This window comes from Palaemon carinicauda, chromosome 31 (assembly GCF_036898095.1).
Source record: "Palaemon carinicauda isolate YSFRI2023 chromosome 31, ASM3689809v2, whole genome shotgun sequence".
NCBI classification, from domain to species: Eukaryota; Metazoa; Arthropoda; class Malacostraca; order Decapoda; family Palaemonidae; genus Palaemon; species Palaemon carinicauda.
Genome location: NC_090755.1, coordinates 55,691,881 through 55,708,483, shown reverse-complemented (window position 1 = coordinate 55,708,483; position 16,603 = coordinate 55,691,881). Strand labels below are relative to the sequence as shown.

The 16,603-nt window shown below is 47.0% G+C and overlaps 1 protein-coding gene across 2 annotated transcripts in view; it reads right to left on the bottom strand.

Moving 5' to 3' along the window:
* LOC137624409 (transmembrane protein 18-like) overlaps positions 1-16,234 on the bottom strand; it is a 55,248-nt gene extending 39,014 nt beyond the window's left edge. For both annotated transcript variants that reach the window (XR_011040727.1, XM_068355154.1), the window contains exon 1: positions 16,077-16,234. Coding sequence is in view for 1 of the 2 variants with exons in the window: in XM_068355154.1 (XP_068211255.1) it covers positions 16,077-16,145 (69 nt within the window). In the remaining variant the exon portion in view is untranslated. The remainder of the gene's footprint in view (positions 1-16,076) is intronic.
* Between the last annotated feature and the right edge of the window lie 369 nt (positions 16,235-16,603).

The following is a 16,603-nucleotide window of genomic DNA, read 5'->3' as shown; positions in this document are numbered from 1 at the left end:
CATCCCCCTACCTGTGGATGGGTCGGGGGGATTACCCTCCCTAGTGTGGGTGACCTTGCTGGGATTTCTTGCCTTTCCTTTCACGTCCTTTGGGACGAGAGGGAGGTTTCGCCTGTTTCTTGGGAGAGCTCTCCTTCTGGCTGCCTTGAGGTGTTGGGGAGGTTGCCTCTTTCTTGGAGGTGCCTGCTGGTAAGAGCAAGAGGAAACAACCCGTTAGAGGAGAGTGTCTTGGCTACACCCTCAATGTCCTCCCCGTTAAATAGGGACGGTTCACCCATTGAGGTGTTATGCAGCCTCATTGCCTCTCTCTTCAGCACTTGTCTCTGAAATCTTGAGACGACTGCACCTTGTTGCCTTTTTGGTTATCCACGTCCTCTGTCAAGAATTTGAGAATCCTTGCACCCGAAAGAAGGAAAGAGAACATCTCCCTACTCTTAGGAGTGGAGAAGTCCTCATTCTTGACAAGATAGCCAACGGTGCCTAACCAATAGTCCAGCCATGAAGAGGATTGCATGAAACACTTTGCAACCCGTCCATATTGGCCGCATCCACAGCAGAGAACCGGAATGGCAGCGTTGTCAGTCTTTCCAAAGAAGACTGGGTCAAGAATACGATCGCTGGGTCCAGTGGTAGCGGGGAAGGGTCGTCTCCCACTACCTCGTGATACTTTCTCTGCCTTATGTAAGGCAAAGGAAGTAACCTAGAGGAATCCACCAATCGAAGAGAGCAAAAAGAACCTGCCACTTGGGCATACATTCTCTTCTTTGCTACCTTGACGCCCCTTCCCTATGGTAGAGCTACCTTGAGCCTGGTGGGTCTCGGCGCGCCTGAAAACTGGTCTATGACCGTATCCTTTCTCTCCGTTGGAACATAGTCAGGCTCTTACAGGTTTTTCCCCTTCCTGATACACACCAGAACTTTCAAAAAGATTCATTCGGCTTCTCTTTGTTCTGAAGGAGTGATCTACGAACTGGCGGACGTTGGAAGCGCTCCGTCTGATTGTTCCGAACCATCGTCAAAGGGTTCCTCCTCTCCCGAGCTACCATCCATAGTAGCCCGGGGAAGGTGAGAGTCATCAACAGGATTACTCGTAGCTGGGTAACAGGAGGAGGAGGAGGTAGTGGCACTCTAGCTAGGCTTGATTGCCAAGGGTCCATTCGATCATGCGCTTCGGCGCCTCATTCTCGTGACGAGTCTCAGCTTTCTTGCTTCAAGCAGATAAGCTCTCCGAGCCTCCTTGCTGGGAGGGAAGGCACGCGACGATTCGGGGAGCTTCTCCGCCTTTGGGGACAAAAGACATTCCTCACCGAGAGCGTCAAGGAGAGGGGCTCTCCTGTTCTCCTGAAGGAGTTAGGAGCAACGCTATTCTCACCCCGAGCTGTGAGGAAGGAAAGGGGGCTGAGCGCTTTAGCGCCTGCAGGGGGATTGACAAGAACTACAAAGTTGCCTGTTGGACTAATCTGGTGTAGCGTTGAGCACTTCACTGTGCCCAGTGGCTACGATGGCAAATTGGGGCGGGGGGGGGAGATGTTAACCTCCTCACATCCTCATCATCCAGCTCCAAAAAGCTGTGCTCCTATGGACTGGAGTGTGGTATGGACGAGTCTACCACCTTTCGACAGAACCTCCGTGGAGGAGACCTCTCAGGAGAAGAGGAGAAGAGCTTTCTTCTTGCAAGAGAGATCAATCAACACCTCTTCCTCCCTATGGCCCATTACCTCACAAACGAGGGAGCTGCCACTCAGGAGGGAGTGTTGAAATGTCCTTCCCAGGAAGGTCGGACTACACAACACCTGGAGGTGAACCTCCCGGTCGGGCAGTTTGCATCTCCTCCCTTTGGGCGAACCTGGCTAGAGGATCCGCACAGCCTCTGGAACGAAGCCAAAACTCCCTCCAGAGACCCCACGGTCTTGAGACTAGTCACTCCCAGGAGTGCTTGTCCTCAACTGCTCCTGTCTTTCCTCCGGAGCAGGGAGCGTCAGGGAGAGCAGAAGAGGTCTCAACGCTTGAGTGAGCAAGCACACCAAATTGAAGGATCTCCTGCAATATGACAAATTCATAGATACAGTGAACCCTCGTTTATCGCGGTAGATAGGTTCCAGACGCGGGCGCGATAGGTGAAAATCCGCGAAGTAGTGACATCATATTTACCTATTTATTTAACATGTATATTCGGACTTTTAAAACCTTCCCTTGTACGTAGTACTGTTAACAAACCACCCTTTAATGTACAGAACACTTGATGCATGTACTACAGCACCCTAAACTAAAACAGGCACAAATATTAAAGGCGATTTTATATCATGCGTTTCCTAAACACCTAAAAAGCACGATAAAAAATGGCAACCAATGTTTTGTTTACGTTCATCTCTGATCATAATGAAGAAACAAACTCATTTAGTGTACACATATATGTATAGGTTAGTTTTTGCATCGATTATATTGATTATACAGTACTGTATGTTGATTTTTTTATTACCAATGTTTTAGTTTACGTATTTTTCTTAGGACTTCCAAATGAAATCTTTTTCTTTATGATGCCGCCTGAAACGACGGCGTGTACGCTCAGTAAACAACCACGCTCAGAACAAACAAGGCATTTAACGCGCATGATGATACAGGTAGTGATAAATAATGATACAGTACATACAGTATTTACAGTAAAAGCATTTACAAAATATGTTACCTTACAAATATAAATTATACAGTATTGTACGTAGCAAAGCAGGAAAACAATTTACGAGAGAGAGAGAGAGAGAGAGAGAGAGAGAGAGATTGTTTTACGTACGTAAATGTAAATTTTAAACAAAAAAAATATGATAGGTTACAACATGTAGACTTTTAAAACCTTCCCTTTAACTTAATGCATACAGTACGTACATTACTAAACTATAAAACAGGCAGTAAGAATATTAAAGTAAAAAATAAAGATTGTTACTGTACTCACCACGAAAGAAGTTGAAGAAAAACTTGAATGGTGATGGCAATGAATTTGCTGCACAGTAGAAATGATGATGATGACGCTGATGATGTGTTCTACTGTGCAGTCAATGATAATATTTTACGTCTCTTCAGACGGAGGTGTCTTTTCCTGGGACACCTCTTCAACTTCTTCCTGGGAAACTTCTTCAATTTCTTCCGAAGGCGTACTAGCAGGAGGAACTGGCTCTTTTTTGCGAGGCTGGAAGAACATTGTGATCGGAAGTTGTTGCCGCTGCTTCTTTTTTCGATCCAAGAGCATCCTGTAGGGAGTCATGATGTCATCGACCTTGTTGGAGAATTGCATCGAGCGAACCATATCCTCGTCCCACTCTTGTAACATTTCTTTCGCCTCCTTAATATGGTTGCAGAACTTGGCAAGCCGTTCTAATGTTAAGCCCGTTTCTTCGACATTTTCTTGGGTCTCTTCCTGGGTATCACTCTCTCTTCCTCACTTGCCGATTTCGTCAGGTCTTCGAGGTCTGCGTCAGTTAGGGGCTGGGAATGGCAGTCCAACAACTCGTCGACGTCTTCAGTCGTCATGTCGCCAAACCCGTCACCTCCAATTATGGCAGCCAACTGCACAGATTTCCGTATTGCAGAGTGTTGGATTTCCGACGGAGTAAATCCCTTGTCGTCGTAAACAATATCGGGCCACAACTTCTTCCAGCTCGCATTCACGGTTGCAGGTTTCATCTCTTGAAGTGCCTTCTGAATATTCTGCAGGCACGTGGCTATGGTGTACTGCCGCCAGTACGCCTTCAAGTTGAAATCTTCATCCTCGTCATCTTGGGCAGCATCCACACACGCAACGAGGTCCGCCAAGGTATTCTTCGTGTAGAGGGCCTTGAACGCCCTGATAACCCCCTGGTCCATCGGTTGAATTAATGACGTGGTGTTGGGTGGCAGGAACTCAACCTGAATGCCCTCATGCGACAGGTCAGTTGCGTGTCCACCAGCGTTATCCATAAGGAGAAGGATCTTGAATGGCAAGCCCTTCTCTACGAGATATTTGCTGACTTGCGGGATAAAACACTGGTGGAACCAGTTGGAGGTCAGCATCTTCGTAATCCATGCTTTTTGATTATGCATCCAGTACACGGGAAGGAGATTCTTATTTTTATTTTTCAAAGCGCGAGGATTTTTCGACTTATAAATAAGCCCCGGCTTTAACAAAAATCCAGCAGCATTGCCACACATCACGAGGGTAACGCGATCCTTGAATGCCTTAAAGCCAGAGGCTTTGGCTTCCTCTTTGAACAGGAAAGTTCGCGACGGCATTCTCTTCCAAAACAAGCCAGTCTCATCCATATTAAAGACTTGTTCCGGCTTGTATCCACCTTCGGCGATAATATTCTTGAACGTCTGGTTCACGTAAGTTTCAGCAGCGGCAGTGTCAGCGGAAGCAGACTCCCCATGCAGGGAAACGCTTTTCAGGGCGAGGCGTTTCTGAAACTTCGCGAACCATCCTTTGCTTGCGGAAAAACGTTTCTGAAGCTGGGAATCAGTGGATGTCCCTGGTTGAGGATCATCTGCATCATCATCATCTTCAGCATGGTTGCCGTCGTCGTCTTTAGGTTCCTTTGCAGCAAAATTCTCATATAAACTCAAAGCCTTTGTTTGGATGGTGTTCGTATCCAACGCTATGTTCTTCTTCCGGCAGTCGGCAATCCACACAGCTAAAGCACCTTCCATGCGTACGATCGTTTTATTACGCGTTGTAACGACTCGCTTCGCTGATCTGCTAAAGGTGATTGCAGCCGTCTTTCTAATGTTCGCCTCGTCCTTTTTGATATAGCGAACGGTGGATTCATTGATGCCAAAATGGCGGCCGGCGGCCGCGTAACTTCTACCATCTTTTAACATGTCGAGAAGCGTAACCTTCTCAGCTATCGTCATCATCCTTCGGTGGCGTTTAGGCTCACTACCAGCCTTAAGAGAAGCAGAACACTTGGGAGCCATTACAGTAGGATTTACGTACAGTACTGTAACAAAAAGTTCAACTTAAAAAGGTCGCACACAGCACAGATTAAACTTCACAAACTTAAGAACGTCTACTCGGCGATACGCGGTAACAGAGAGTGAACGATCCAGCCCCGCGAGAACTTTGATGCTGCGGGAAGAAGATGCGGGCAAAACACCAAACACAGGCTAGATAACAAAACTTGAGTTCTGATTCGTCATCTATCAGCACTTGAACCAATCACAACCCGTCTTACAGTACTATGATGCGTTGGTTACCTACTCATAGAAGATGCCCCGCGCATACTGAACGTACGTAGATTAAGTACAATACCGTAATAATAATAAATAATGATAATAATACTGTACAGTAATAATAATAATAATAATGATAATAATAATAACAATAATAATTTTATTAACAACAACAACAATAATAATAATAATAACAATAATAATAAAAATTTACGTACGCTATTTTACGCCTCTCTCTCTCTCTCTCTCTCTCTCTCTCTCTCTCTCTCTCTCTCTCTCTCTCTCTCGTACGCTTATTCGAAATGTGATTTTTGCAACAAAGAATATTATTGGATGCAGTACTGTACTACGTACGTATACATACAAAAGATTCATGGAAAAGAAGCACATCCATTACAGTACACACCATTCTAATATGGTATGACTGCATCTGATTTGCGTTTCATGTTCGATTTAATTTTACTACGTACTGAATTATCGTATGATCACATTCTGTTTTCGTGTTTTATTTCTTTCTGTGCTGAATTATATATCATATGTAATGCAATGAACAATCAGTAAGAGCAGATATTACTAATTACAGTATTAATGGAATTACAGGTAACAAAATATCGTATTTGGGGTTCTTCAGATTTCGCGGTATTTTCGAATTTTCCGGAAAATCCGCAATATGTATATATATATGAGTTATGGAAAAACCCTGCGAAGTGGTGAATCCGCGATTGTCGAACCGCGAAGTAGCGAGGGTTCACTGTAATTTGTATTTTTCCTAACTATACAAACCTTAGCTATTTAATAGGGGTATTACTTTCGGCGTAGCTGAAATGACGAGCCACTAAAATTTAACGAGGGTTTATTACCCACACCGCTAGTTAGCGGGGGTAGGCTAAACGCTCCCCCCCCCCCACACACACACACCTGTGCTTGAGCTCACTTTGCTTGGAGGTAGGACTTCAAAGGGGATAGGGCTGGCGGGCAAGTTTGGTTAAATAGCTAAGGTTTGTATAGTTAGGAAAGATACAAATTATCTACGAATTTGTCATTTGTTCCGTAACTGGAATACAAACCACGCTATTTAATAGGGTGACTCACCCATTAGGAAGGGTGGACGTCCCAGCCAGTTCTGGCTTTTTGGCTTTGCCCGGGGACACGTTATTTGAGTGTGTAAGCACCCAAGAAATAAAGAGTCCCTGCACCTCGCTAGAGCCTTGCTACGCAAGGACTGCGGCCTACGCAAGCTGTGTGTGAAGGTATGAAGAAGTGTGACCCGTCCTAGGAAGTTGTTCTGAACTTCTCCTAGGAAGTTGTTCTGAACTTCTTTAGATGGAAACTTGTAGACTAGGACTTTCCCAATACCACCTCGTCAGGGTATAGGACATAACAGTATTAACCTTAATACTAAGAACACAAGGGAGCATGGTTTACCTGCAGTGGTTTGAGGTCAGCTATGCAGAGAACCCAGGATGCTGCTTTCCCCAAGAGAGGGGATGATGAAGAAAAGAATAAGGGCCAGTCAAACCTTTTCATTCATGCAGACTAAAACCGGGTAACAATGCCCTTAACCTTCTGCTACTTGTCCAATAAGGAGCTTGGGGTTTTAAACCAGCTGTTGTGCAGCCACCACAGGGCCGATAGAGAACGTATCGAGCCTCCTGTGGGTCACGTCTTGCAGGTAGTGGGCTGAGAACGTTGTTTGGCGTTTCCACACCCCTGTTTGAAGAACCTGCTTCACTGAGAAATTTTTTTTGAAGGCCAGGGACGTAGCTATGTCCCTGACATCATGTGCTCTAGGGCGACTTGACGGAGGAGGATCTGGATTCAAGGCCAGGTCAATGACCCTACAAATCCATGCAGAGATGGTGTTCTTGGTGACCCTCCTCTTAGTCCTTCCTGTGCTGACGAATAGGGCGTGCACATGAGGATGGACTGCAGCTGTTCTTTTGAGATATGGCCTCAAACTCCTTACTGGGAATAGTAAGAGATGGTCTGGGTCATCTGTTACAGAACGGAGACTAAAAATCCGGAAGGAGTCGAATCGAGAATCCGCCACTCCAGGATTCTGAGTCTAGGCAATAAACTCAGGGACGAAGCTGAACATTACTTACCCCTATCCCCTTGAATGGGTGATGTCATACGAGAGACCATGAAGTTCGCTGACTCGCTTGGCCGAGGTCAAAGCTAGCAGGAACACCGTCTTCCAGGTTAGGTAGCGATCTGATGCCTGGCGTAATGCTTCATAGGGAGGTCTCTTAAGAGACCTGAGAACTCGAACCACGTTCCATGGGGGAGGTCTCACTTCCGACTGAGGGCAGGTAAGTTCATAACTACGTATGAGTAGAGAAAGTTCTAGCGATGAAGAAATGTCCATTCCTTTCAGCCTGAAGGCTGGACTTGAGGCTGAGCGATAGCCTTTTACTACCGATACTGAAAGGCGCATTTCTTCACACAAATACACGAGGAACTTCGCTATTGTTGGAATAGTGGCATCGAGTGGAGATACCCCTTCCACGACACCAACCACAGAAGACTTTCCACTTTGCCTGGTAGACTGCTGCAGAAGACTTTCGCAGGTGTCCAGATATCCTGACAGCAACTTGCTGCGAAAATCCTCTCTCAGAGAGAAGATGCTGGATAGTCTCCAGGCGTGAAGTTGTAGTGAACCTACGGCTTTGTGGAAGATGCTGGCATATGGTTGTTTGAGAAGATTGTGTCGTGGAGGAAGTTTTCTTGGTAGCTCCATTAGGAGTTGCAGAAGGTCCGGGAACCATTCCGCGTGATGCCATAGCGAAGCTATGAGGGTCATTGAAAGATTGACCGATGTTCTGGTCTTGTTGAGTACCCTCCTCATCAGACAAAACGGGGGAAAGGCGTAAACGTCGATGTTGTCCCAGCGTTGTTGGAAAGCATCTTGCCAGAGAGCCTTGGGGTCTGGGACTGGGGAACAGTACAGCGGAAGCCTGAAGTTCAGGGCCGTTGCGAAAAGATCCACAGTCGGAGAACCCCACAAAGTCAGGACTTTGTTGGTTACTAGATGATCCAAAGACTGCTCAGTACTCACTATCTGAGATGCTCAGCTCAGATTGTCAGCGAGCACATTCCTTTTTCCTGGAATGAACCGAGCCGATAGTGCTATCGAGTGGATTTCGGCCCATCTCAGTATCTCTACTGCTAAATGGGATAGTTGCTGCGAAAAAGTACCTCCTTGTTTGTTGATGTAGGCCACTACTGTGGTGTTGTCGCTCATAACCACCACAGAGTGACTTGCCAGGTACTGTTGGAACTGTTGAAGGACCAGGAAGACGGCCTTCATCTCTAGGAGATTTATATGGAGATACTTTTCTGACTCTGACCAAAGGCCTGAGGTCGTGTGGTGCAGCACGTGGGCCCCCCACCCTTTTTTTGAAGCGTCCGAAAACAGCATCAAATCTGGGGGGAGGACGAGAAGATCCACTCCTTTTCATAGGTTCTTATCTGCCACCCACCACTGGAGGTCCGTCAATTCCGCAGGTCCCATGGGGATCTGGACGTCCGGGGAATCGTAACCTTGATTCCACCGGGACTTGAGTCGCCACTGGAGGGATCTCATCCTGAGGCGACCGTTGGGAACTAGACGAGCCAGCGATGAAAGGTGACCGAGGAGACGTAACCACGATTAGGCTGGAAGTTTTTCTCGTCTGAAAAAAGGGCTTGCGACCTTCCTCAGCCTTGCTATCCTGTCGTCTGATGGGAAGGCTTTGTGGAGATTGGTGTCTATAATCATACCTAGGTACACCAGTCTTTGAGTGGGAAGCAGTGAGGACTTCTCGAGATTTACCATGACCCCCAGATCCTGGCAAAGTTTCAGAAGTTTGTCTCGGTGTTGAAGAAGGGATGACACCGAGTCTGCTAGGATTAACCAGTCGTCCAGATAACGGAGGAGACGGATGCCGATCCTGTGTGCCCACGATGATATTAGGGTGAAAACACTTGTGAAAACTTGTGGTGCTGTGGAGAGACCGAAGCACAGCACCTTGAACCGGTACTTTTTGTTGTCTAGGCTGAATCTTAAGTACTTCCTTGAAGACAGATGGACTGGGATCTGGAAGTACGCGTCCTTTAGGGCCAGTGTACACATGAAGTCTTGCGGTCTTACTGCTAGTCTGACTGTGTCCACTGTCTCCATGCTGAACGAAGTTTGTTTGACAAACTTGTTCAGAGCTTAGAGCGATGACTGGTCTCCAGCCTCGAGACGCCTTCTTTACAAGAAAGAGTCGACTGAAGAAGCCTGGAGACTCGTCGAGGACCTCTTGGAGAGCGCCCTTCTTCAACAGGGTCCGGACTTCTGCCAGAAGGGCTTGCCCCCTTGCTGATCCCATGGCAAGGGAGCTCCATGACACTGGATTCGTCGTCAGGGGAGGTAGAGATGTTGTGAACGGGACGCGATATCCCTGACTGATCATGGATATCGTCCAGGAATCGGCCCCGAGTTGCTTCCACCTGTCTGAGCAACTTTGTAGGCATCCCCCCACTGGTGGACATGCAGGGGGACTGCCAATCCTAGGGTTTGCGGCCTCGGCTGCTCCCTCTAGGATTCTTGCCTCCCCTGGAGAACTTTTTACCTTTCCTATCCTTGACAGGAAAGGGCTTAGACACCACGGTCTTCGCTGCTGTCGTCGTTTTAGCGGTCTTGGCTGGACGGGACTACTGAGGTGCTGGAGGCTTATAGGGCTTAGATGTTAAAGCCCTATGAAGCAGGGAGTCTTGATGGGACTTCCTCCACCTCTCAGCGGCCTGTTCCACATCCTTAGGCTCAAACAGGATGGATCCCTCTAAAGAGGAATGTCTGAGCTTATTTATCTCGGTGCTAGGGACCTTCTGATGGAATCTCTCAGCTACCCCATCCCAATGTTTCAGGATGGTGTTTGCCCACAAGTTCGAGACTTGGTGGGCCAGAAACTCGATCGCACGAGTACCTGAGAGTAGAAAAGTCTCCATAGCTTTCCTGGTACGTTCTTTGGAGAAGTCCTCAGAACGTATCAGGATACCTAAGGTCCCCAACCATATGTCGAGCCACGAAGTGGCTTGCATAGCACACTTCGCAACTTTCTCCTGGTTAAGGATCTCAGTTGCCGAGAATGAGACCTGCCGGTTGGAGAGTCTCTCAAGAGGGACTCCCCTGGTAAGCTATTCCAACGAGTGGTAAAGCGGAAGAGCTAAACAAGGCTCCTCAAGGATCTCGAAGTACCTCCTCTGCTGTACGCGAGGAGGTAGCAGGAGCTTGTTGGTGGCACTGGAACGGTTGGAGGAGGACATCTCAGAGAGCTGTACAGCAATCTTGTCTCTGTTACTCTCAACCCATTGAGACCAGGGCAGAGCTGCACTGGTCTTAGAGGGTTTCTGAGTACCGAATACACGGTCCAAAACCGTGTCCTTGCCCTCTTGAGGAGGGATCTCTGGGTCAGAAAACTGGTTGAGAGCCCTCATTAGAGTCAGAACTTGCCAAAACGCATGTTCTGACTCTTGCTGTTCTCCTCCTGCGTAGGACTTGCAGCGAAGTCTCCTGTCCCCAAAGGCTCTTCTTGGGGAGAGTTGTGGACGTTCTCCGAGTGGCTAGTTAGCTCCGTCCTGGTCCTTGTAGAGGACTTTGGTAATGTCTTAGAGTCCTTAGACTCCTTCCTGGGAAGGATGTACGACTCCAACATTGACGAAGATGGTAAGTTCCTTCCAGCCCCCTGAGAAGACATCTCAGCGCAAGGAGAGGTTTCCTCCATTGGTGCGATGGGGGATAGTCTCACCTCACGTGATTCCCCTGAGGAAGGGAAATCTTCGTCCAACAAGGGAAGGAGAGATAGTCTGGGGGAAAGAAGGAACCTGCCTCGAAGGCTTGCAAGGAATCAACTTAGCCCTCGGAGAAGATACCGCATCTGGAACTCCTCTTTTTCTCTTCAAAGGGGTGGAAACAGCCAAGGATCTGTGACCTAATTCAGAGAAAATAGGCTTGAACGCCTGTGTAACGGCTCTGATTAGTGCACCGAACCAAGGCTGTTGACCGACAGACGCGCTGTCAGATACACGCTTTGGAGGGACAGGAATCGAAGGATCCCTGGGAAGAGTTCTCATTGGTGGATTCGCCTGGAAAGGCTTAGGGATCCTGGACCCCTCTAGATGTTTCCCTTCAGCAACAATGCGCGCTGTCATGCGTTTGCGGGGAGGGGAATGAGGCAATGGCGACCTTGCCGTGCGTAGTTCAGCAGTCTCGCGCGCGGGAGGATATTGACGCCCACGCGGGGGCGCATAATGGTGCTCGCGTGAGGGAGAATACCGGGAATCGTGCACAGGAGACTGCTGATGCGTGCGCGTGCGGGAGACTGTGGGCGCGCACGCGGGCGAGTATTCCCGCACGCGTGGGCGCACAGGATTAAGGCGTTGAGTGCGCGGGCGAGAGTTCCCGTGTGCCTGAAGCAGTCGTAGGGCAAGCGCGCACAGGAGAAAGACCTCTGGCACTCGGGCGCGCAGTGGAAGCCTGTGCTGCTCATGGGCACGCAACTGCAGGAAAGGATGGGCGAGCCCGCGCGCGCGTATCCTCGTGGATGCGTGCAGGTGATGGCCCGTGTCGGCGCGATGGCGAAAGCTTGCGCGCAGGCGAGTGCTGGCGCGTGGGAGAAATCAACCTAGTTGACTTCCCAACAGCGCCCAGATCAGAAGATCGTGGGCACGCAGGAGAAATGACTGCTGGGAGTGGGCGCTGGCGTGCAGGAGAGCGCTGGTGCGTAGGGGAGCACTGGCACGCAGGTGAGGGTTGGCGCGCAGCTGGGCGTGCGTCTGTCTGCTCAGGCAAAGCCTGGCGCGCAGGAGAACGTGGGCGCGTATGCCCATGAGTGCGTGCATAGCGCGTATGGGAAGTATGCGCGCATTGGCGCATACGCCCTTGATGCCCTGTATTAGGGTTAGTTGACGAGGCCTGACGAGCGTAGAAGTCAGGTTTCGTTGGCGCGTAGCGTGCATCTGCATCCAGGAAGGGAGACGGCAGGTCAGCAGGTCTGTCGGGTGGAAGGTCGACGTGTCCTTTGAAAGGACTACCTTCCACCGAAGGGGATCGCAAACAATCCGCAGAAAGGCCCAGGACCAAAGCAGGAACAGTCGGTGATCGATGACGAGGCTCCTCTGCGGGGGACTGCAACGAAGATGTAGAACCAAAGAGGCGCCTCCTTACCGCAGGTGAAGGAAGGCCTCTCTGGCGAAGAGGAAGGCAAGCCTTGCGACGAATACGCCCTCTGGGGGCCGTAGGATCAGCAAGCCGACCTTCTGCAGTCCTCCGAAGAGGAGTCTCTGTAAGTGAACTCCCCCGAGGAGAAGAAACACGAGCAGGAGAGACTGTTGGATTTAGTTTCTCCCTCGTTGGTTGAACAGGACCGGGAGAAACTAAGCCGTCAGCTACCATAGGGTTTGAAGAGGCAGAGGTGATGGGGGATACCGCATTGGATACCTCTGACACCACAACGTCGACAACCGACAGAGGATCAACCTCTGCCGGAGGTGGCGATTGCTTGACAGCGGCACCCAATCGGATGTAGTCAAGTAAGACTTCCTTGGAGGGCGAACCCTTGAGCCCCAAAGGAAGACCAAAGCTGAAATAGAGGGATTAGTGACAAATCCTCCCCCGGGGGAGGAGGTGGAGTTGCTTCGCAAGGGTAAGCAACGCCATCTCTCAAACCCCGAGTTTGGTAAACGGTACAACGGTCTACGCTACCACTCGACGGTCTGAGACCGACCGAGTGGGAGCTTCAGAGGAGGTTTGAGCAACGGAAGAAGAGGCCTTGGGATTTTCACCTTTCAAAGAAACCTTCGAAGGAGAAATATCCTGTTTGAACTTCCGTCGCCGCGAAAACCTTTCCCACTGGGAGGTAGACCACTCCCTACACTTGTTATCGCTATCACACCGTTGGCCCCTACAGGAAGGATAAAGGGCGTGAGGATCGGTCTCGACCGCCGACATGAATGTTCCAGAGGGCCGGCCGGGGAATCCAGGGCAGGTGCACATAATAGCAGAGGCCAACTTCACACACGAAACTGTCAAAGAAAAAGCAAAAAAAGCATTACAGTAATGGCTGCCAATGACAGTGAGGATGACAGCGGACACGTCCGACTACCATCCGAGCCGAGAGCAAAGTGAGCTAAAGCACAGGTGTGTGTTGGGGGGAGGGGGGGGGGCAAGCTACCCTCCACTACCCCCACTAACTAGCGGTGTGGGTAGTAAACCCTCATTAAATTTTAATGGCTCATCATTTCAGCTACGCCGAAAGTAATACCCCTATTAAATAGCGTGGTTAGTATTCCAGTTAGGGAAACAAACAAGCCTTTTCTTCTCTATACATTACATTCTTGTATATATAATAAACGGAGGAAAAGACAAAACAGTATAAAAGGATAAACTTTGGAGGCGCCGTTGCAAAGGCTAAGTCTCATGAAAAACTACGGTAATATTGAGCTGCGGCAATGTTAGCGTAACATGCTAATATTAGCAGTGTTTTTCATTTATTTTTGTCATTCTACGGTTCGCTTGTAGTCGCTCTCGTTCTTTCGTTTGTACATAGCAAGTTTCGACCTTCTATGCATAATCTCCCCCCCCCCCCCTTCGCATAGACTCCACCTCCACCAATAGGATTTCTTCTTCTCTAGACATCAAATTTAACTATTCGACTTCACACCCTTTATTCAAGTACAGTATAAGACTTGAACCAGTAAAACTACTGTATTACCATCACTTTTATGTAATACTCTCATATACATATTACGTTTGACCCCAGTATTACTTGTTTTATTATCCAATACCTAGAAAATCACCTCATTTTATATTCCCATCAAATATTATTTATCATACACACCATTTTAACTTTCTATATTACTTTTATACATTTCACATAAATACTTGCTCTAGACAAGTTTCCCATTCTGGTTCATTCATGTTTAATCTCTAGACTCCGTTGCTTTTCCATTAACCAATCACGAACCCATTCGTATGGAATGTTTGTACAGGGGGGTTAATATTTCCCTACCCCCACCTTCCCACAAACCCTTTTCCGTGGAAACCTTTGTCCAAGTCAGGTCTTTGTTAGTTCAAGTGACGTCTTTTTGCGTATTTTACGATGGAAGTTTTAGAAAATTGTAACGACTACAGTAATCCATACTTGAAAGTATTTTGGTGAATTCCAATGTTGATAATTTTCTTAAATCTCATAATGTAATAGACCAAATTTTAGTGTTCCAAGTGCAGTACTAAACTAAGACAAAGTAGTTAAGACGCCACAGTCTCACAGTCACAACAACCTCGTGACCCACAAGTTTCGTTGTCACGGTCATAAAAGTAAGTCATTAATTTCTTTAATTTTAATGAGTTAGTTTTACTATTTTGTTAGCATGTGCATCTCATCATTACCGCTTGCCAGTGCATACGAGCTTGATGTTTTATTTTCCTACGAGCGTAAGCGAGCCGATGTCAGAACTAAAATCATTATATTTAGAGTTGCTAATGTTATCGTGCGCAGCTCAACATTACCGCTTGCCAGTACATACGAGCTCGATGTTTTATTTTCCTGCGAACGTAAGCGAAGTAGTAGCGGAACAAGAACCATTATATATAGTGTTGCTAATGTTATGGACTTCTAGGTTAGGTTAGGTGGGTTTATTAGGTTCTGTACCTTTTTATATATTGTGGAAAAAATGCTTTAAAATACGCATGCTAATATTACCGTAGCATTTCTAACGTTAGCAATGACATCGTAACGTTGGTAACGCTGTGTAACGTTGCTAATGTTAACGTTCGCAGTACATACGTGAGTGAAGTGACACAAAATTTGAACAAGTCATTATATTTAAACATTTCAACACAATATATATATAACAAAACATTATATTTAAAAATTTTAATAGAAAATATGTTTTCCCGTAGAAAATAACGTGATTTAACCAGTTTTCACCTTCATTTCATCCGTAATAACAGCAAACAGTTCGGCTACTTAAAGTTAGTCGAATTGGTTGTTCTGTATGTTTGCGGTTGGAATGAAGGTCAAATCACGTTAATTACTACAGGGAAACATACATTTCCTGTTTTGAAATGAGAACCTGAAATGCCAAACTTACTTATTAATTGTAGTCCCCAGTAGGTAAATACAACTCCTAGGTTAGATCAGGTGGGGAACCTTAAGTTAAGTGGGGGTATTATACTCTTTTCCCTTTTAAAATGTGGGTTTTCAATCATAACTTGAAATTCTACACCTGGTCTGCCCCATCGAACTATAAAAACTCCTGGGGGGGGGTCCATAATGGTAAAATGGCTTATTTGCAGTGGAAATAAGGGTCAAATTCATTGAAAGCACATCATTTACTGTAGCAAATGCTTTTTTTTCTTAGGAATGTTGTCCTGTGTTTTCCTATAAATTTACCCTTCAATTTACTGATCAACCTACAGTAGTTCAGTACCTTAAAATACGCCTTGTGAAATTGGCCTTGCTTGGAACTATAAAATCATCCTAAGAATAAAAAATGACCAATGATAATGTAGGCCCTTGCCACCATTCTATGGCTAAATACAACTGAAATAAGATAAGGAGGAAGAAAACACGGTAATTGATTTGCTTGTGGGCCACAAGGGCATCTTGTCACGCAAGCACTTTCACGTCTCCCTAGGCCTTGAATTAATAGAACATCACAAACCCACGTCAAAATCAGTTATTTCTATATATCATTCGTAAATAAGAATGGCTGTCTTTGCATATCAAATATATACTCCCGTACGGTAGCCTTGAGAAAGGCCGCAAAGGAAAACTCCTGCCTAAACCACATTCGCTTTTACAAGCAATAAAACCGCATTCATTTCAATTAAATTAACATTATAGACTTACTGTTCTCACGAACGACCATAAATCTGTAACTTGGTCCGTTTCGGTATAGTCGTCTGGCATAACTTCCATAGTTTCCTATAATCTTTTCTGTCTACGAAACTGTCACAACTTCACAACTAGAACTAAGTTCGCCACGACATAAACAACAGCCACTACTCAATCCTCACTATCGGACGGGGTCCCTCCCCCTACCCAGGGGAGTCCCCCAGTCCCCACCGATAGGGGAGGAGAGGGGGCTGAGATAAAGATAGATCGGAGTTAAATAAAGGTGGAGAAAGAGAGAGAAAGTATATTTTCATTATTACGCTACGACGCTAGTTGAAAAGGCAGGATATTTTAAATACAAGAGCTCCAACGGGGAAAATAGCCCAGTGTGAAACTTCCCTGGGGTAAGAAGAGAGGGACGAGACAAACATAGATATGAGTTAAATAGAGGTGGAGAAAACGAAAATACTGTATTACAATATTATTATCATAACTAGCTAAGCTACAACCCTAGTTGGAAAAGTATGATGTTATAAGCCCAA